Genomic DNA, 22,798 nt, shown 5'->3' with positions numbered 1-22,798 from the left:
AATGTAATGGCAAAATAATTACTCTTACCCAGCACTGTAGTACGCATTTGGTACTCATGAATGCTGTAAGGATTAATACAACCATTCACGCCTGCTATAAAACAGCTTCTAGCCAATAAAAAAAGGTACAAGAAAGCACAGGCCACTTTCTAAGCTCAGTCATAGAGTATCTGAGGGACAGAGCAAGTGCAAGAAGAGTTGTAAGGACCTATGGGTAGGAGATAAACATTTAATTACACAAGTCCCATCTGAAAGCTCTCATTCTGCTGTTCAACGAAGCAGGACAAAAGTTTGACGAGCCAAAAATGAACAACGAATGCAGCTCATCCTATTGTACCCATGGATTTTTACTGGCATATTTGTCAAGCTCTTGTGACACTCCCAACGATGCCAGATTCCCTGGCTGCACCATCTCTATCTTCTACCTTCAGCCTTCAAGAACAGCTTCTAAAAGTCTCCAGTTTCATTTTAACTGAAGATTTGCTCCTGGACTCCAGAGGCTCTTTCACTTGAAACTCAAATGCAATCAGGGGGAGTACAGACCATGATGCACTGTAGGCAAGGAGATTATCTTTCAGCCTAGCTTTCACCCACTGAGGATGATAACGGGAGGAGATTAGATTGAGACGTTGCACTGGTAAGTAAGGAAGACTGCACACACACAAACACACGTACACACAAATCCTTACTGCACTGGAAGTTCATAGATCGCAGCAATTTTGCTGGTGAATGTGTGAACCACAAAATTGCCCTGCCTGGGAGAAAAGCCACCAGTGAACACAGAGTTGGTAGGGTTGGGGTTGGGTTTACGAACAGCAAAGCAATGAAATCAATCACAGCAACCAGAGTCTGGATGAAGGCCAGTTTGGCAACGTAGTCAAAAAACAAATGAAGGGATAGGAAACCACTGCATCTAGTGCAAGATTTTGGGAGGAAGCATGATCTGCTCTTCAGCACAAGGCACCTCGAGGAATTTTCTGTCCCTCAGTTTGTGCCATTTACTCACTGAGCCCCCCTGGGAAAGGTCACTCACCCAATACGCTGAACCAGTGTGACATACCTGAAGCAATGCGACATCCGTGTGCAAACCAAGCCCAAGTCTCTGCTCACCATCTGTCCTTATCAGAAACTGTCACATAATTCACCAGAAATGCAAACCCTGCTCTGCAGAGATCAAGCGTGGAGAAATCAGGCTGATAGGATCCTGAGGTCCATCAGCACATCAGGACCTGAAGGGAAAGAAGCTACGGCTCACAGCGCTCCTACCTTCTTCACATTTGGCAGAAGCCAGCTCTTAAAAAAACAAACAAACAAACAACTTGTAAAAGAGTTTCTTATTCTTGCGGTAACACTCGTCTCGGCACTGACAGGATTCAAACCAGACGCGGTCGAGGGAAGTCTGGAGTCATACCAGGTTTAGATCTCACATGCCAAGAGAGGTCAAGACCTAGCCAAGCCTTGAATAGATGACTTGCAAAGAAAATCCCAGGACACGGAGGAAGTGGTGTTGGTGGGAGAGTGCCTTTCCCTCTGACTCATTAGGCAACACCATGTGACGATGCTCTGGTGGGGAATACGGAGCAGCCGTCATTCCTATCCGCTAAAGCCCAAAAGTCCTGTGCATTTGTCCTCGGTAAAGGTCCTGTGGGACTCTTAAAAAGACATGGGTTGTAAAATATCTAACCTGGCTTAATTCCATTTTAGTCTCTTACATTCTGGTCATCTCATTGCTGTCTGCCCTGAGGGAGGGTCTGAACTTTCCTGACCTAACCTGAAAATCGGTTTGGTTATGTGTGCGCGTACGATTTCTTTTCAAAAGATGGCTAGAAATTTATTTGCAGTTTGGAAGTCTTCTATTTTTTCAAGTGAATGAAGTGGTTTGGGGTCTGCTGATACTGATTTAACTGTGATCATTTCTCTGCTTAGAGACTTCTACTGGAAACAATATACAAACTAAGCTACTACAATATTCAAATGTACGGGATAAAACTTTGCAGATACCTCACTTTTTATCAGTTCCTGGCATTACTTCTTACAGAGAAACAGTTGGAGGACTAGGAAAAAAGGGAAAAAGCTAGAAATAACTTTTGTATGATTTCTCCCCTGGGAACTTACTGCAAAATCCTTCCCACTGGTTTACAGATAATAGAGTTATTCACCGTGACCTGGTCCCTACCATATACTAACTCTCATGCTGTACCCTGACCTTCACAAGATGCCATCACAAAATGGGTGCCTTGTGATCAGGGTAAAACAGCAGCAAAGATCTAATTTCGGTTCCTTCCAAAGAACTGAAAACATCATTGGCTCCTTGAGGGTCTTTTCAAAGAAGCAGGACCACCACACTGTCTGACCTGAGTGGTGATCAGTTACTCAAAGCAGCACCTCAAACACTGTTAATTCCTTGAAAACTTACTCTTCCTAGGAAGCAAACACTGGGACATTTTGTCTGCATGGTACCATTGTGGCTAGACTCCTCCAAGTTGGCTTGTTTGACACCAGTTCTGGGATCTCTGTGACGATGCTGGACTCACAGCAATGTTATGTGGAAGTAACCACAGAGCTCTAGTCCCTCTTCATTAGGCCTTGACTTCTACTTTGCCAAAATTATCTAAAGAAACATAACTGAAGTGAAGCTCCTCATAAAAATACCAGCAAATAATCCATTACCATAACAGGTCTGAAGTCAACTGCCAAGTCCATATTGGCACAAGAAAAATCTCTAATATAAACTATTTTTACAGCAGGAATACACAAGTGGGATTTAGTAAACATTTCTATTTTATGGCATCTTCAGAAGAACACCTCCCTCCAGGACAGTATGTGAACATGCATTAAGTTCCTCTGAAGTCAACAGACCTAAGCAGGTATTTCTAATTAAGCATATACTTAGGTGTTTTCCTGAATAGGGAGAGACTTAAAAACAGTTCGGTAGCCTAGATCGCTTTCTGTATGTCCATCTGCCCCATCAGCTCATCATTTCTTTTCAAATATCTTCTACAAATCTCTCTTCTCCTTCTTTGCTAATCCCCATTAGATTGATCTTCCTTTCATTTACTGATTTGATGACTGAATGCGTTAATTCCTTCACCACCTTATCTTTCTACACCCTGCTTTTTGTCATCTACAATGAAGTTTTCTCTTGTAGAATATCGTACTGCACTTGAGTTGGGATGAAAGACAGCATATGAAATCAAGTGTTTTATCTCACAGTGAAGACAAATAGTCTCAAACAAGAATATGCATGTAAGAACACTGCCCTAATGCAGCTGTAAGCTTGAAACTTTCCTATTTTTAATGTATTGACCACACTTTGGTAGTCTTTCCTCTACCAGTGGTAATTTGGGATGTGTGGTTACTCTGTGGGATCTTAAGAAGCTTTCAGATGAAGTATTCATTCAGCAGGTACCATGTCCTGCAGCTGGTTTGCAAATCAAAAGCCATGAAAGTAGCTCCAGAACCAAGCTAGGAAAGCCTCTGTGAAAGTGAAGGGACAAGAGGAGGAATAAGACAAATTCTTCTCCAGGATGCTTTTACAGGGTAGAAAGGAAAATATTTCAAAGGTCCTTACAGGATTTAGGAACACACGTTTATTTCTCAGAGAGACTTAAACCCAAAAAGCTCAATGTGACTGCATTTCATACAGCCCTAACATATTTTTTCAGGCATGCCTGACTGCACCCAGGTGCTTTTATAAGTGACTTGGGTACGTGTGTGCAGGTTTGGGAGAGGTGTAAGAGAGATAAAATGAGTTGCAGCAGGAAAAAATACTTCTGCTGTGAGGAGGCTCCAACTGTATGAAAGAAACGTACAGTTTCTTTTCGTACCCTGCACTCATAGAAAGGGCAGGAGGTGGTGGTGGAGCCTAACTCTCACATTTAATCTAACAGCAGGCACTCAGCAGGGGGGAAACCATAGTACAGGTTCTTCTGCTGCCCAGGGGGTGGAAAAGGATAGCTCCTGCCTGCCAGGCTCCTGCCGTGCTGTAAGGTGTCCCCCCCTGCCCCAAGTATCAGCTTAAAAAATCGTTGAAAGGCTCACAATCTCCTGGTTTCACTATCAGCTACCACGATCAATTATATCAAAACCCAACCCCACAGATGCCAATAAAGTGAGCGCAGGGAATGCAGTAAACTTGCTCTCGAAGTGGAGTCTGGCCAACTGCTATCAACTAAACCTTGAATATGATTTTTCCATAACACATCCTCCCACGAGATCTGCCATGTGAATGCTCCTGCAACAGAGAGGAGACAGGGCAGAAAACATCCCCATCGGTCCTACAGGAGCTGTATGACCTGGACGTGTACGCTGGACTCCAAGCATGGAGGTGGCATGCACAAGCCGCCTCATTAACGTGTTTGTGTTTCTTAACTCCATTCCAGTCATTTTCTTAATTTTTAGGTACTTAACTCCCTTACTAGGGCTGGCTTTGGGGTCCTGAGTTTCAGTGAAGGTTGGGGGAGTTAGACATTAGCTGGGATCCAGCACGTTTGAAAAACGCACTGTGCCTTTGCATTACCGGCGCTTGACAAGCCAGCCCTAAGGGTCAACATTATTTTGAAACCCGCAACACCCACTTTCAAAATAATGTTGTTAGCCAGACCCAATACAGTGGGATTTACGATCTGAAATCATACAGGCACTTTTTAAAATTTGACCCTTGAGTAATGCTCTAAATTTTAGCTCTGTTAGTTGTCTATTTAATATCAACGGTGAAACATAAAAAAACAGGCATGAAAAGCCTCCAAGGCAGAAAATTGTGTAAAATCACAAATTCTTAAAATGGTCTGGCACACAGAAGAAAAACATACATACATGGTTTAGTGTCAAAGCCAGGGATCTAGAAAGCTCACTTAAACACATGTGTGCCCGCAGGAGTGCTCTGCAGATCTGAGATTTGCCAGAGTAACAGCACCCAGTTCTGCCCTTCGGTTTGTGCAGATGTGTGTGTGCACAGCGTTAGCTGCAGGGAGGGTATCCAGATCCACAGTTCTGTCAAATAGGGTCCTTTTTTTATTAGTATTATTTTTCGTCCTTTCCCCCCAGCCATCTGGGTGGTCCGAGAATCAGACCCGAAATACCTAGGATCCCTCGAACCACATGTTCTAATCCCAGCAGAGTTGACTCAGTCCTTCATCCTTCCAGGGTAAATTGACTTCTCTGCTCTTTATTGCGTGGGGGGAGCTTCTGGATGAGATTCTAAAATTTCCGCTCTGTATGGACATTAAAAATCCTACATTTTTCTTCCAGTATCATAAGCCAGCATTCCTGCCATTAGTTTTTATCTCTCAGCACCTTGTGTTATTTGCTTCTCATGGCCACTGGTAGCTGGGAACCCAGATTAACCAGCACCTGAAAAGTGATGTGCCGCAGGCTTCATTTCACAAGCCAATGGGATGGATGGGTTTTGTCCATTTATCTCCACACATACTGGAAGGATTTCAGAGAAACACAGTGAAAATGAGGAGGCTGAGCAGATTGATATTTGAGTATATGCGGCAGGCTGCAGCCTGGCCAGTTCATTAGTGCGGGGAGGAAGGATATGACAACATGCAGCAAGTATCTGGCGGGACGTGTTACACAAGGAGGTGTGCTAGGAGCAGAAGGGTGAAATTCAGGGAGAGAAAAAAAGGAGCGTGGACTAGGAAGGTGAATTGCATGGAGAGCTTTTTATACTGAGAAAGGATTTGCTACAGGATAGAGTAAAAGTTTAACCAGGACATACAGGACCAGAAAGGGGGAACCCGCATATCCCTGTGCTGTACAGGAGAAAGTGCTACACAGGAACAAACCACTGCAACAGGTCATCGTCTCTTGTCCTCATGACTGTAAGAAGCTGGTGAGAGGTGAAACACCATCTAGAGAGGGGATTTATTTAGGATTAAGAAAAAGGAGATGCCAGGAGGGGCACTGCTCCACATTTAGCCAAGAGAAAACTTGGAAAACAAATTTGTAACACTGGAGTATAAAAGGGCAGGAGATTGGCACTGAACATTTATCCATTTTCACAGGATGCTGAAAGCAATGGAGAATGGGCAATACCACTGAGATAGCTTCTGAAAGACCCGCACTCTCTGTTTAGAAACTCTTTAGAAAGCAGCGGGAGAACAGAGTTCAAATAAATTTTTCCTAAAGCACAAGCTTAACAGTGGATAAGGTGGAAGCATGAAGTCACTTTTAATCTACTATAAAGTGAGGTAAGCAAAGGGATTATCACTTAAGACTTGCTGACATGAAGCTCCGAGAATGACATTTAAAAGCAATGGTGGATTACAGAGTGACATCATATTAAACGAACACATGCCAGAGGTTTACATAAAAGACCTCAGAGATCAGGCTCAATACTAAAACCTCCTAGCTGTTTTTACACTTCTGGCAGTGATTAGGCTAAATTAGAGCTGCAGTTCTTCATTCAGTAAGTTGTGGTGTCACAGCACCAGCAGCTCGGTGGCCCAGATCTTCAGTGGGTGCTGACGGGCACGACTCCATCTGAGCTCACCAAGGCCCCTCACTCCAGTGCAATGATGCCGGCATTCAGCAACTGAAGATCCAACCCAAATATTTCTAAGTCCTACCTGTGTCTTACCGCATAGTTCAGTGAACCTGAAACCGTGTACCTTCAGATGCCTCTGGACTTCAGGTTTGAGTTTTTCAAAGTATTCTGAAGGCTATTTAACTAAACACACACGGCGAAACTATCTCCTCAATTTAAGGAACAGCACAGATGTGCAAATCTCTCTCATAATAGAAAAGGCTTGAAAATTGTTAACAAGATTCAAAAGAGAAAGCTGTGGCGTTTTGTGTTTTGTTGGTTGGGTTTTTTCCCACAGAATAGTTTATCAGATTGGAAAAACCTACAGAAACATTCTAGCCCTGATGAGTGTTTGGATTATGTCTGCCCCATTTTCAGAAGACCTGATCAGCCTGTCCTCCCACTGAGGTCAGAAGATGTTAAGCGCGTACCTTCTCAGTTTCTGCACAGGTAGGTAGCGCTGTGTACTTCTTTCCTGATGCCTGAAAATATGCCACAAGCCCCTTCTGGGGAGCTGACTGAGCCACAGACCACCTGACTTTTCTTAGCTCTCAAAACATCAGGAGGGTGAGTATTACTGTAACAGCATTTTAGAGATGGGAAAACTAAAGCACAGATGGAATTGAAGTAATTTTTCCAGCTCCCAAAACAGGAGAGCAGCAGCTCAGTATTTAATCTGTGGTCTCCTGGAGATGGATCAAGTGACCATCAAGTATCAATCCTGGTAGTTTTACAGTGAGATTGGTATTGATAGTTCCCCAAATCACCTCCTGGAGGTTACCAAAGAGCCACCTAAAAGCAACATACTCCTGCTAATTACAGACCAGGGAGAGGTTTCAACCAGCCTTCTGGAGGGGACCAGCCTCTGCAAACCATCGCTTACTCACACATTCTTATTTTCTTAAATAAATAAAAGAAGCATGTGGGAAAGAAGGGGACAGACTAAATTGGATGTGGGAGCCCCCAAACCTGTTTCCCAAATGAGCAATGTATCTATTTGGTGAAAGTCGTAAAACTTTGCAAAACACATAAGAAGGCCTCTCTGAGCAGCTGTTTGCTTTGACTCCGGAGGGAGCTCGCTCTATCTCCAAAGCAGCACGGTACCATCAATCACGACCTGCCAAAGATTTTCTACTCCAGTAGCAAAGTAAATATGAAAACACACAGGTTTTATTGGCGTGTACGTTCTGTGGCTCAACCAAGTGGCATCTTTGCTGCAGGAATGAACATTACCTGGGGTCCCATCCTAAACCGCCTCATGGGATCAAAGCTGCAGCCTCACGGGAGCCATGTCTCGCAGAGGTTAACCGAAGGCACTTTTACATACACCGATAACGCACAAAGGCAGCTCCGCGAGCTTGCGATGCAACCGGCTCCCCTCCGCCATCAGCTGTGGTCATGAATCCCCCTAGGTGGAGGGGGGCGACCGAGAACCCCCGGCAGAAAATGGGGAGCACCGGCAGGAAAGCCCTGGCAGGGCTCAGCTGGAGCGTGGTCAGGGCCATGGGGGTGCTGGGAAAATTTCGCTGCAAAACTCCGACACCCCTTCACTGAGTTGGAAGTTTCAAAAGATTTCTACCTGGCAAAATTAAGGGGGTTTTTGTGTGTGTTTTTTTAAAATGGGAACAGCAAAAGGCACATCTGTGACAATAGCAAATTCCACCTCTAAAGCAAGAGACTGGTGTTTCTCAAAGCACAGTTATAAGATGATGATGATGATTATTTTTTGTGTGGCTAAACAACATATTTTCCCTTAACCCCACTTGGCCTCCCTTGGCTGAATCTCACAAAAACAACAAAGGAAAGAGAAAACCAGCCTGAAACAGATATCCAACATGGAAAATCTTGGGTTCAACATTAAATTTGGCAAATTTGTAAACACTTGAGACATAGCCTTTTTATGATGAGAAGTTTAAGAGTCACCTTGCCCGCCTGTGAATTACCCTGCCTAAACAGCTCGGGAACATTGGAACTGGTCCTGAAAAGGTATTCTGTAATTTTTAACATAGTAAAAAGAAAACAAACTTCAACAAGGAGGGGTAATAGGATCAGATAAAGAAAAAAAGTGTAGGCTGAATATCAGGGAAAATCTGTAATATATTAAGATCTCAGGGAAATGGAGGAATATCCGTGATTAAACCAGATAAAATCCCTACCAGAGGGAAATTAAGGGCAACTCCACATTATCATGGAGATGGAGTCTTCTCTATGTTTAGGTCTTTGGGACAATTCAGTCCTCATGAAAGCCATGGAATTTGTGACTATCAGCTCAGGGTTTTTTTTACTACTTTTATGTGTGGACAGAAGGGCAACAACAATAGTTTGTTAATAAATAATGTCAGAACTGCATCCTGAAACACCACCAGGATGTCAGTAGAAAAACAAGGCTGCTTTTGTTTGTTACACTGCGTACTGCCTGATGGGTTTTAACCACAGTTTAGGAGCTACTGTTAAAAAGCTTCTTGCTGAGTCAAGCCTAGGCATGCTGTTTACAAGGGTTAGCCCTGAAGGCTCCTGCATTGGCAGAGACTTTTAAGCTGAGCTAAGGAGTTTTTAGTTATTTTTGTTGTGCTTTAAAAAAAAAAAAAGTTGAGAGTAGCTAAGCACGCCTAAAAGTGGGGAGTGGAAGGGAGCTATCAGTAATCACCTGCTGCCTCTGCCAGCAGCTTTCCTCTGTAGTCAAGGGCTTGATCTTGCAAAGCTGATGCTAAGAGTCCCCTTGGTTTAAAGTGGAGGGAGTTATTGCAGAGACTGGGCCCCAGTGGAGTAAGCTTTTGTGAAGCAGCTCACTAAAATATGAAATATCCCCTTTGTTAGAAAAGGACCTGCTCTAACTTATGAAGTGAATTTGGTTCAGCTTTGAACCTGCTGAAACACCCTGGCTGATGACTTTTGCTCTGGTAACACTGATCTATGTTCTGTCTACAACCAACAGGGCAGAGTGAAATTCTGACAAATCAATAAAAGCTGCATGCAGAAAGTGCATATAACACCCACCATTGCTCTTCCACAGAGCCTGGGCCATCCTGTGCTGTGGCAGAGGCGAGGTTCCCAGGGAAAAACAGTATGTGGCTGTGTAATTTAATACATTATCGCAACGGCATACAAAATGAGCCAGAATCACAAATTTATTTTTCTGTCATTTCTTAGCTTTTGAGTGCTGTATTTTGCAATCTTAATATTAAACAATGTTGCTTTGTGGAAGTGGTACCTCATAAAATTCATATGTACCAATACAATTTCCTTTATTCATTCTGCTCTAACTCTGCAGTCCTGGAAGAGATTTCATCCCATACTCAGTTTTACTGCATTCTGCATTACATCCTTTCTCAGTGTCCACTGGGCTCCAATCCTGCCTCTCCCCCCATCCTCCATATGACCACAAGCTCACAAGCATCAGAATCCAGGACGATGCCTTGAACCCACAATATTCCTGTTGGTTTGCACTGCGGAGAGCTCAAGGATCACCTGAATGAAATACTTTATTTTTCTAGACTACCAAGCAAGCACCATGATTCTGCCAAATTGTTCTTAAAGCCAAAAAAAGATGTCAAAAAAAGAGAGAGTGGTGTATCACCAAATAAGTAAAACCAATGGGGGTTGTACAGAAGTGAGTTGTCCTAATGACTATAGAAACACTATTTTACCCTGAAAAAAAAAAGTCTAGAAGTGTATGTCAAGGCAATACCAATGTGACCTGCTTCTGGACATATACAATAAATGCTCAGTGATTTGGAAGAAAACTCAAGCCCTGAAAATTATTTGTCATGCTGTTTAACAAGGAAATGACTGAGAGATAAGGGCTGACAACAGTGAGCAGAAATGCAGCAAATCTTTCAGGCCTCTGTCTTGGCATGTGGATCTTTTATTACTTGAGTTTTCCATATTCCCAACCATATTCTCAAGAAAAGGGTCCCACAGGTGCTCCTGCTCAAGAGCCTTGAAGATGAGTTCCTTCCAGTTAGGATAAAATAACGTATGTTGTCATTAGGCCAAATGCAAACAGTGATGAAGGGGAATGCACTGCCATGTCACATCGAGCAATCAGGAAACAAACCTTTGACATAATGCAGCAGGCAGATAATAAGACCCCATAGTTAGCAACAAATGAGACTACACTTAATTTGCTGTGCAATGTTCATGTAATTAGATAAATTTGGTACCGGCAAGACAGCAGACAGCTAGAATATGGGCTTGATGAATTGGGGGCTCTCTGTCAGGCACCGATCACATTAATCATAAAGCCAAAACTCAGTGACACAATTTTTCTTCCAAACATTTACCATAATTTTCTAGAGTGAAAATATGCACGTGCCTTTTTTTTGGAGTTGTTTACTTTAAACAGAAGGATGGATTTCTGCACCACCAGGATGGAGTTCAAATTTCTAGAGGCTTGACCGTGCCTGCAGGGTCCACCCAGCCTAGTGAACAAGAGACAGGCAACTTCTATGCATGCTCTAGCCCAGCTCCACCACCATGTTCTGGATCATTTCATGTTGGACATCCTCCAACGTTATCGTCTCCAGAGTGGACTGGAGGAGAGAAGAGGAAGACAAAAGAGAAGTAGAACAAAAACTAGAGGAGAAAAGGGCAGGAGATGCAGTTAAGATATTTGCAGATAAAATTGAAAGAAAAAATGGTCGACAGACTAACTCTACAGCTAGTGAGAATTTTCCCAGTGTGGTTGTGCTGTAGTCCATGGCAGTTGGAAAAGAGCCAAACAGAAGTGGCATTCCCTTGACCCTAAAAAAGCCCACAGACAAGAAGCAGTTGGCTGCTCAGCTTTGGTGCTTCACCAGCCACAGAGGCAACCTTCAGCGCAATGCCCAGGTAGTAAGACTGATCTTATCAAACATTTCAAAGAAAACTGTATTTCCTCTTCTAAGACCAATGACCAAGTTTTCTCTCCGGTACCTCACAAGTCGTTTTTGTGAGAGGTGCTGCTGGGAAGGTGAAAGATCCCAAAGAAGAAAGACAATAGGTATTTACCAACAAGTCTACCCAAGTACTAAGCAGGACACTCTTGGTCCCCTGACAGACAAATGTGGTCACTGCTAAAACAGTGGATTATTAATATTGGCACAGGTGAGCTGAAACCTGATCTGCCAGCACGGTACACTTGGCCAGGCTTGATCAGTTGGACAACCCCAATATGATAAAATACTGGCTCCCATCACTGGATGTTGATTCACAGGTACACGGCACCAGCTGGTGAGCTCTCGGTTGCGTTTTGGAGAAGACCCTGCTCCATGACCCCAGTGAAGAAGCTGCTGCAGAGGCAGCACACCTTATCCTGCCCGCGAGGAGCGAAGGGGGACACCGACTGGGGCACACAAATAACCTGGTGTGAAACATCTGAGCATCTGCCATCCTCTCTTCTAACCACTGTTTTGAATATTGCCCCTTTCAGAAGTCAGTATGCTTTATTAGCCAGAGCTCTGGCTTATTAACTATCTCCCAGTACGTTTTTTTTATTAATCTTTCTTTTTTCTACACTTTTGCATGTACTTGCACGCAAGACCAGAACTATTTCATTCAGCCCCCCCAGCCCCCTCCAATTCCCATGTTAGCAACCTGCTCTGTCTTTTCCCCTTTGCACACAGCGTGGAAGGAGCTGCTCTGCGCCTTTAAACATCCAGTCAAACTGACTACCAGCCAAAAAGACAATGACTTGTCTTCTGGTAGGATCCAGGGGAATGCCCTATCCTTTTTTCCCGCAGCATTTTGGAAGTGGAATAAAGCCCTGGTAGCTGTGGGACTCCACAGATCTCCTGGCTGCCGCTGTCTGCGCTACTTGCCTCCCAGGGGCTGTTCCCCAGCTCACACCTATCCAGAAAAAGCACAGCTCTACAAACAGCCCCTGCAAAGCTAGGTGAGCGCTGACCCCGTCCGGATGGCGAGCTGCAGTGGGGCTCCGGAGTCAAAAGAGGGATCAGAGTTTTTTAAGTGATGAGCCCTATTTGTTCTTCCCTTGCTCTTCCTGAAAAATGTTTCCAGCCCTTATGGGTTCCCCTACACCAGGTACCCTGGGACCTGTCCCTCAGCTGATGGCTGAGCCCTGTGTTACAGCCATGGATTGAGGAATTTCAGGGCGGCCGTGGGACCACCAACCCCATCAGGCTGCTCCTCACCTCGCACGGGGATGGTGTGTTTTAGGGATGAGGAGAAACCCTCCTGGCCACATAGTCACTACAGCCTCTGCTCACATCTCTGCTGGCTCCTTTTTCCCTGCCCTGGTCAAAGCTTACAGGAGGTGAACCCAGATCTCTCTATAAACATGTCCTCCAAAGCATCAAGGACTATTGAGCTGTCATGTCCTGGATGAGGTTAACCACGATCCCCCCTCTCAGGGTACAACCCCCAGCTCGTGCCTGTGCTCACTGGCCATCAGCTGCCCTGGGGAGGGGGGAACCTCTTGAGGAGGTCACTACCGAAACACAGGGTCCTGCCCCTCCAGAGTGGACATGGACACCCGTGTGAGGATCTGCCTCTTTACCGCATTTTAGAAAACACCATCCAGCCTGTCCAGGCCATCGACTGGTGAAATCAAAGTGAATTACGGTATTCCCAGCAGCCTCTCCCCGCCGTTCCCCCAACCAGCGGGCAGGGAGGAACGGTACGCAAGGTCTCAAAATGAAGGGAGCAGTGCCGGGTCTTCACCAAGATGGTGAAGAAATGACCCAGGCATGGTGTGACGTGAGAAACACCGTGGGCGCAAAAACTCAAGTCAAGCCTGTCCCCAGGACTTCAGCTGGATAACAACACAGAAGCCCTGCACTCCCATCCCACTGCTACACGGCACTTCTATAGGTTTAACAGAGCTGTAGAGCACTCCTGCCAGGCAGGTCAGTATTGCCACCGGACAGGGACAGCAGGGCAGGGGGTGGCCAGCGGGGCCAGCCTGCCAGGACGGCAGCAAGTCCCTGGGACCTTAGCAGAGGGATTCAGCGTACCACAGGTGGCCAACATTTTAGCAAGGCATGGGAGCAGAGGTGCAAGACTTACCCGTGGATAGCGTGGATAGAGTGAGGTTCGTAATGGTATCGTCCTTCCTGGTGGCGCATGTCAATTGGCAAAGGAGCGTGGAAGGCCGGAAAAATGTGCTGCGGCACTGTTGAGGGGAATAGAAGAAGAAAAAAAAAAAGGGACTTCAAAAACTTTTCCTTTCCTTTTAAAACAATTTCAAAGGCACTAAATCTCCATGAATTTCAGAGCAAGAGCAGAGCAAGACAAGGGGTCTTCATGATATCAGTGCTATCATACACCAGAGAAGTGGAATGAATAAATAATCAAAGTCATGCGGAGAAATCCTACATCTTCGACATAAAAGATCTCCAACAGGGTTTTTGACAAAGACAAGCAGCTAAGCGCTCTTTGAACTTGAGGAGATTATAGGAAGCACCAAGGAAAACTAGACTTGCAACGCAAATCAGACTCAACAGAGCCTGGCAGGATCCAGACCTGCGTCGTCCCTCATGCTTGGAGCGGCAGCAAACACTTTTCCTGAAGGTCTGTACACACAGGTTGGAAATATTTACCTAAAAATGTAACAGCGAGAGCAGCGCTAATGCAGACCATCTAGGCAGTCAGAAGAGGCTCAAAAGTGCCTACTGCCAGGTTCTGAGAAAGGAGCCCAAATTGCTCTCACTTGTAATCACTTGAGGCCCTATTTTTTATTCATTTGAGAAGCTTGTTTCATCTTTGATGGAAAGATAAAGTGGTCTCAAAAGGCAGAGAACACCTACATTGACTTATTAAATCTACAGGTTTTAATATTTATTATTGACCCCAAAAGTTAACAGTGAGAATATTTGAGTGAGTCGAGCTGATGGAAAATTCATCAGGTTATTTCTCCACACCACCCCCAACAACGCTGTCTGGTCGCCTGGGCCTTTCCTGCTAAAATTACAGAAGCTAAAGAAATACAATTAGCAGAGCCTCGATAATGATACCATACAACCGCCCTCTGATAGGGCTCGTCGCATCTGTAACGATGCCGCTTTCTAGATTTGTACCAGCGACTGGCTTAAAGATAAAAGGCTGGTCTTGCTCTGCCTTTACAAACAGTCAGAAGTTCTTCATTAAAGTTTACTTAATATTGTCAGAGGTTTTCCCATTCCCGCTCTGGCTTCTTGGCCTTTCTGTCTAACTGGAGACTAAAAGCAAAACAAAACCAACCTCCTAAGTGAGCGTTTCAAAAACCAGTCTGCACTCAGTATTTCACTGTGACTTGCCTTCGCGACAGGTAGCATCTCTCTGTAGAGTGGGGAAGCACCATCCAAAACCAAAGTGTCAAAAGCTTGGGCCAAGTCTCTCACTGATGCTCAGCTCCAGTAAACGCCGAACTCTTTTCTATGAAAGACTTAAAATTCAGCCTTTCGCATCTGTGACTCCAGCTGCAACAAAGCTACGCCGACTCCGTCCGGCAAGGCTGTGCTCCTTGTGGGTCCGTCGTGCAAAGCCTGCGTGAAATCCCCGTATACGTCTTTCCCGGCATATCAGCAACAGGATCTAAGGCTCCTACTCCCATTGCAACGTACAATCCCTGAGCACAGCGCGGCACAGGCGCGTCAGCCGGGCTGCTGGGAGAGGTGAAAGACTACACAAAAACAACCCTCCTGCCAACTCTGCTGAAAGGCGTTAAGCTAAGGTAGTCGGTGTGGAAAGTATTTAAGGCTCCACAGCAGACTTGCTCTCCGTGCTCCAGCGAAGGGCTGGCACCGCACACTATTTGATACACTGGGAGCATTTTTGCAGCTCGCCTAATGTCAGGACACAGTAGGGTAACTGTTAACCGCCTTCCCCCCTTCTGCTCCCCTCCCCTCCTCCCCCAAAAGCAGCTCAGGGAGAGAATAAACTTGCACCCTTTAAGATTTGCTTTGGTGGGAGGAAGATTCACCCTTTAACCGTCCCGAGTAGGGATGATCTGTTACATAAGGACACTTGTACGGAGTCTTCATTTTAAGAGGCAGTCAGTGTTTTTCCAGGTCAGAAATGCAGCGAAGTTCAGCCGTCACACCCCGTCCCCTGCTCACATAGCACCATACAGCCTCTGGTCTCCCCAAACCACGCTCAGCCCAAAACGCTGCCAGAGCTGGCAGGCACCTAGAGCTGCTGCGCTTGTCCCTGGGGACACTGCTACGGCCACAGCCCATGGCTGCTGTGGGGACCAGAGGGAGTGGAGCAAGGAGGTTTCACATCATCACGCACCAAGCACGGTCACAAAACCAACTATCCCTGCACAGACATCTGATGCCAGACAACACAAACATCTCTTCCAGCCTGGGCCCCGAGGCTGGGCTTCCTGCAGTTCTCATGCCGTATTTATGCCATACAAATAAACCCAACTCTTCTGTGGTCCTGGGGCCAACCTACACAGCCCAGCTGGCATCCCTATAGGTGAAATTTTGCAACCTCCCAAAACAGGATGGCCACTCTGCCTGTAACAGGCAGGTCCAGGGCTGAGTTAACCCCCAAACTGCAGGGAAGTGCGAGTTGACATGGGCTGAAACTGTGCTGGGCGTTGTGGTAATGTTTTAATAATATGGAGAGTCATATTCTAATCCTTGGGCTCATTCCCTGGACCAGTTTAATTCACTAATAATGATAAAACTATTAAGAATAACAGGTCAAATGCTGAATCTCTTAAAACCCAGGCCAGTTATGTTTTATTTTGTAAGTGTGCATTTTGAAATGATTGATTGCCGAGGTAATATCGGAAATTTTTGTGCAAAAAAAGAGTCTTTCCCTGTCACTCAGGAGAGCTGGGGAAAAGAAAACACAGGGTGTTTGCTGTCTGGCCTCCTTTCCTAGCTATCTGTTGGTATAAAAATGACATCCGAAGAGAATTTCTTCCTCCTCACACCTCTGATTATTAGTGGGAGAAAAATTTCCATGAACTTCCTCCCTCCCACTGGCACCGTTGGTTTGTTTTTAGCATTTCAACCTATTTGGACTGCAGGAAGGTCAGCAATGCCCCTGCCTTGGGTGCCTGTTTCACCCCGCCACTCTCATTTCCAACCCCACCATGTACTCTCTGTTTTGCTGCCGCCGAGGGCGAGGGGAAGGGTTGTTTTTGGTGACGTCCCTTTGCAATGTCCCACTTCAGGGCTTCCCCTCTGCTCCCCTGCCTGGGAGCACCAGCCAAGCTTATGGGCTCTGGTGGCTGGTGCTGTTCCTTTTTATTCTTTTCCAGGTCCTTGGTCAGAAATAATGAATGGTTTTATAGGCAATCAACTACCAATTCATAAACGTCAGCCTGGCTCTGCTTCTTGTTCCCACCCCTCCCGAAGAGGACGGCGAGCTGGCAGCAGGACAGCAACACACACTGTTAACAAAGATGGATGTTTTACACATACGAGTTAAAAAGACAATTATATTCAATTACTTCAAGTAAGTCATGGTGATGTATTTCTAAATAGCCACGAGAAGGGCAATATGATGATTAGGGCAATGAATTTGCCAACTTTAATCTAATCAAGGCAATCTTTTGTTTAGCATTATCTGCTTTGCGGTGGCAGAGGATTTACCAAACCCAAGCAATCTTTGCAGCTTTAACCCCAAACCTGTCCAATTAATGCTAATGATGATTGTTTTACACAGAGGGAGGAAGCTTTTAGCAGGAGGCCTGGGGAAAGCTTTCCCCCAGGAAAAAGTTGGGCCACGCCAAGCCATGTGGTACAATATGCTGCAGCATGAAGGTACGACATGGCACCTCCAAAAGTCCCCTAGCACTGGAACAACAGATAAACATTTTCTCTGGCTCCCGTGGAAGGAAGAGAAAACCAAAGAACAAATCAAAGCAGCACCCAAGGGGCTGAGATGATGGGAAAAAAGGGTGTTTTGTACAGAAATAACACGGCTCTTCATTAAGCCTGTGGCACGCAGCTCCTCGGGTGAAGCAGAGCAGCAAGGCGCAGTCAGGAGGCCCCACCTTCCACCCAGCCACTGCTCGTGCAGGAATGCGTCTGCTCCGCCACGCCGTTTGATAAGGGGAAAGACGCTGCTACCTGTCCCCACTTGTCGGAGCTGATTTTCCAGCCAAGGTTTATGAGCAAGACATGGACCTCCCACTGATATATTCTCATCCTTGTCTATTCAAAGGCCAGCCAACCCTCTGGCTTCAAAGAGAAAAGATATGAAGCAGAAACACAGGTTTAAAGGGGATGTCCCTCTGCTGAAAATCCCAGGAATCGGGGAGGGAGGCATCAGAAACAGGCATTTTTTGTGGATGATGCAGGCTTTTGATTATCTCCACAGATAAACCTGTGCTTCAAGAGAAACAGACTGCACGTATGGGTTTGTATAGCAAGCAAAGGAGCCGTTTTGACATCACTCACAGCAGCACCACTTTTTGAGCCCAAAAAGGAGAATTAGGGAGGGTCAAATAAGCTTTTTCTATTCCAAATACTTCAGCCTACACACGTGATCGCTAAATTAAAAAAAAAAAAAAGGCAGCAGAAGAAAAGAAATCAGACCCCACGCCGCTGAATCAGGTTTCATTTGCAGTTTGCTTTGACAAAAATAATTAGGAAAGCCCTTGTGAAAGCACTTAAAAGGATGTCTTCTGTTCCCATTTGCAACTGGGGTGCTGCAGCAAGACTGGCTGGGGAGACACCCCGAGAAGCCCCCCCCACACCCTCTGTACCATCTGATATGTACCGGGCTCCCACCGCTTTATCTAAAGCACACGTGAGTTGCGCAGGCCACCAGGTGGGCTAAAAAAATGTGGTTTTCCTATGGATGTCCAACAGTCTTCTGTGGGAACAAGCAGTCCAGGCTGTGAGTGGCTTCTTTGCCATCAGAAATAGAGCATAAACATTTTGCAATCAACAGGGAAAGTCATTTGTTGAGGAAAAAAGCAAAAGATTGCTGTCTGGGTAATTCAGTACCTGTAGTGCTTTTCTCAACAAATTTGCAAAAACACCCATAAAAAAATTAACATTTTATAAAAGAGGAAAAACAAATACTGACTTCTTGAGATCCCTTTTGGCTTGATTTCCTATGGTTTTAGTGATGCATGGGACACAGCTTTCATAAAGGGATCGCAAGCTACCTTGCAAAGACTAACAAAGCTTCACCTCTCCTTAGGAAGAGAAGCAAACATGCATTTGAAACACAGCCCTTTTTCTTACTCAAGAGGGGCTGAAGCAGGGTAACGTAAAATAACTTGCCCAAGTCTACGCAGTAGGTTCCCCAGCAAACCTCAACCACAGCAGGCAGAAACTGCAACTTTATCTCTAAAAGGCTTTGGAGCCCCGGGGTATTGGATTGATTTGGATTAGTGGGAGAAAAACTTCTCCAGACAACAGCTCATGCACTCCTGTCACCACGGTGTCATTAGCAGCTGTGCACAAGCAGCTGACACAGAAAAAAAATGGGAAGGGGATGTCCCAGAAGATGCCGGTGAGTGTCCATGAGTGCTTTCGCAGCAGCAGCGCTGTGCTGTCACAGGCCACATCCCTGTTACTGGGGGTGGTGGGACACTGCTTGGTGTGACACGGCAGCTCGCAACAGCTTCTGCTTTTTTTTTTTCCCCCAGGTCCAGCTTCTTTGAAAAGGATAATAGGAAAATAACTGCTGTCTGCACTAGACACTACATGGAAACCTCCAAGACATGAGAGGAGGCATTTGCTAGTTTTCCCCATCTCCAGAGAAAATGCCCTTCTCGCTGCCCAAATTTTCTCCTGGATGTCCAAATCTCACTCTCTTCTTGAGAAGGACAAGGTTAAAGATACAACGAAGTGTCCTTCACTCAGTCATCACCCAGAGAAGCCCAAAGCATCAAGTGAGAAACAAATTGTAGGCGGCATTCATTTTCTTGTTACACTTTTTAAAGTCCCAATTTTACTCATCCACAGTGTACATTTTAAAGGGATGCATTTTGGCATCCAACGACTGTGGTGACAAACATCAGGTTTGTTTTGAAACAGCAAAGAGGGGCTCGTGCTTTGCTCCCCAGCCTTCCTGCAGTGATTTTCCTCATGTCAGAGCTCCCCCCGGCTTGGTATGCTTCAGAGCATCCCCGGACAGCCTCGGCTCTGAAAGCAGGGGAGGCAAACCCGGCCCCAGGGGACTGAGTGTGTGTGTGGCTACTTGACTCCCTTTGACAGTCCCTCCTGGGCGTTTCAGTGTTGTATTTGGATGGCCACCCCTCCGATAAAGTGCTGCAGGGCTGTAGGTGTCGGCAAGGGAGATGTTTTTGTGTTTGTGTGACGTCCCCAGAATAATGATCTCGCTGTTTAAGTGAGTTGAGCGAATGAATGAGCACAAGAAAAACATCTTCCCTGAAAGCGCAGCCAAAGTTAATGCACCATTAATAATGGCCCCGGTGAATTATTGGAAGAGATAATAGGCCTGGGGTCAGGGAAGGTCTAAGACAAAGAACGGGGAATATTGGGTCACAGAAACATGACAGAGCAGATCACGCTGATGCGCCTGTGGGATTCTCCTTGGATGAAGTCATGTACCACCACGCAGAATATTAAGGGCTTTGTAGGGAAAGCCATTCCCAGAACCACTGCTCAGATCGATATGAGGAGGAGGGGGAGCAGACACACAAGGCTACAGTAGCTGCCTCTTAGCCCCCCACGAGCCCCCATTTGAGAGCTTCACTTTAATGTTGTTTAGATACTTTGCAAAATACACCAACTGTGTGCCTACCTCAAAAAGGGATAATTATGTGGTTGCTAATTACACCAATCTGCATATTTTCTAAGCAGAGAGAGGTGTCTGGGGGAGTATGTGCATTCCCCGAACAGCAGCGCTGTGCGTTTCACAAAAAGCCATCTCAGGTGCTTCAGCAGCTCCGCTTTTCTGTCTCCAAAATCACGGTGGACTGGCTGTGGAGCCACAACCTCATGTCCCGCCCCACCAGCTGCTGGGTTTCACGACACTAAATTACCGACTAACCTCGCTTTGTCAGAATTTCCCTTCTTTAAAATGAAGATAATAATACCTCCCTACCTCAGAGGTTTGGTTAATGTTTATACAGCACTTTAAAAATGATGTGGTAATTAAGTGCTCAGTATTATTATATCAACGTGTATAATGATTCCAGCAGACAGCACTATAAACAGGGCTGCACCGTGCGTGCTTTTCTTTTGTTTGGCTTGTTAGCATTTGGTTTGGTTTTCATACAGCATACTTCAATTATTATTGGTTAATTATTACATTGTTTTACTACCTGCTCAGTGGCTTTGACAAAAATAAAAGAGGAACTACACAGGTAAAATAATAGTAAATATTAATTCTGGCCCGCTATGAACATTATAGCAAGGACAAATGGGAGGCAGGCACCCACCAGCTCACCTACGGGAGACCCTCTCCCGCCCTGAGTATTACAGGCCCTTTTGAAACACATCCAGCCAGCTGTTTCCATCCAGAGGGATGCAGAAACAGTTTTCTCTCCTTCTAACATACCTAATGAAGAAAGATGGTGGTAGCCTGATTTACAAAACTATTTTTTTCAGACAACGCGTGTCAGGATGCTGGAGAAGGCAACGTGCTTAGTTTAACTGTGGGTTGGGTACAGCAAGCCAAGCTTCCCATTCAGGTAAGCAATAAAGAGCACACAACTAAATTCTGTTGGACAAACAGCTCAGGTAATGGTAAATACCTTGTAGGAGCGTTGGAAGGAGAAGGGGCCTTGCTGGGATGCAGATACGTGAAAAGGAAACAAGAAGTAATAAAAAATACGTTGCCCTTCAGCTATAAAATCACCAAAAGCCTCGAAACAAGCGTTATTGTACTGACACCTCAAAGCATCTGCAGGACAGAGTCAGTGTGACTTCACACTTGGAGAAACTGAGGTGCAGTGAGGAGCAGAGGACAATGAGAAGGCTTGCCTCTCTGCTTGCCTCTTCTCCCGCAGTACTGCTGGAGCCCCCTGCACACACCCCACCGCCACGGAAAGACCCGGGGGCCGTTTGTTTCCCTGCCAGCCAGCAGCGAGACCGCACGCGTGGCCGCTCAGCTCCCTGCGGGGACACAGGCTTTGGATGCCCATGTGGATGCGGTACTTATTTTACGCAGAATAAAGCCCATTCCTGGGGTCACCTGCATAATAAAAGCCGTTGTAAAGGCCATGAGACACAGCAAACATCTCCATCAGACACTGCAAATGCAAGGCTGCCCCTCTCCAGCATCCCAGAGGAAACCTCCTTGGGAGCCATCACAACAACCATCCACCCTCTTGGGGATGGCCCAGAGGAGTTTATCCTCTTACAAAGTTTATTCTACTGCTTCAGCTCAGGTGGAAGAACAAAGAAAAAGTTTTTTGAAGATGCTGAGGGCTGCCATTACGCAGCCCCCACCTAGGACACCAGCACTGCCAGCACATAGCAGGCAGAAACATGGTCCTGGTGGCCATGCAGCCAGGGAACACGTTTCAGCCCGGCCACCATTTTTGCATTCGGGCAGCACTGCTGAGCCACAGGCTGTGTCCAAAAGCGGGGCAGGTAGGCAGGTGTCTGCAGAGCGAGTTGGCTCTTGCAGCTGGGACGGGAGCAAGATTAAATCAGTGAGCTCCCCCCGCGGCCCTGTGGCCAACTCAAGGCAACACCGAAGGAATTTGCCCATAAATTTCCTCCCCACCCCAAGAAGGAGGCGGCGCGCTTAAATGAACTCAGGCCCTAACAGAAGTAGGGTATTCTTGTTCATCTCGATGTCTAACCCTTCCTGAAGCTCCTGGCAGCTCTCCTCAGCTCACTCCCATGCACCACCTGACCTTTGTTAAGGGCATTAAACCTGTCAGTCTTTTCCTGGGCAAAAGAGCTAGAACAATTACAGTGAGGCTAAAAATGGCCTTTCACTCTACATGGAAAATTTAGATTAAAAATGTAAGAGTTCATTGTCATTTTCTACAAGAACGTAGAACTGTTGTTAAGAAATCAAACCCTGAAATACCTCAGTTGCTATCTACCATCTCCGAAACGCTGCATGAGGGGCTTTCTGCCTCAGCCACCAAAGGGCTGGGGACAGCTGTCCCGGTGGGGACAGCCCACCTGCTGCTGGCAGGGACACAAGGACGCCAGGAAACCCTGCAATCCGCTCCCATGCAGTAGCTGGCTCTGCAGCACGCTTGAGGTGCGACCAAAAATGGGGCACTTTGCTTCTCAGTGAGAAAACAGGAATTTTCTGAAGCCTGAGGACAACCCACATGGAAAGTTCTGGCTTTGCTGTTGTAAAACAGGTTGTACCTAAAACTTTCAAAAACTTCAAAATGGTCTTGGGAGGAAGAATATATTCACATCTATAGAGGTATTT

The 22,798-nt window shown here is 45.9% G+C and overlaps 1 protein-coding gene across 2 annotated transcripts in view; it reads right to left on the bottom strand.

Annotated features, from left to right (window-relative positions):
- GLI2 (GLI family zinc finger 2) overlaps positions 1-22,798 on the bottom strand; it is a 195,544-nt gene that overhangs the window by 53,488 nt on the left and 119,258 nt on the right. For both annotated transcript variants that reach the window (XM_076342940.1, XM_076342939.1), the window contains exon 3: positions 13,538-13,643. In XM_076342940.1, the coding sequence (XP_076199055.1) occupies positions 13,538-13,643 (106 nt within the window). The remainder of the gene's footprint in view (positions 1-13,537; positions 13,644-22,798) is intronic.

Source organism: Aptenodytes patagonicus, chromosome 6 (genome assembly GCF_965638725.1).
Source record: "Aptenodytes patagonicus chromosome 6, bAptPat1.pri.cur, whole genome shotgun sequence".
NCBI classification, from domain to species: domain Eukaryota; kingdom Metazoa; phylum Chordata; class Aves; order Sphenisciformes; family Spheniscidae; genus Aptenodytes; species Aptenodytes patagonicus.
Note: the sequence above shows the minus strand (reverse complement) of the source record. Positions and strands in the feature narration are given on the sequence as shown.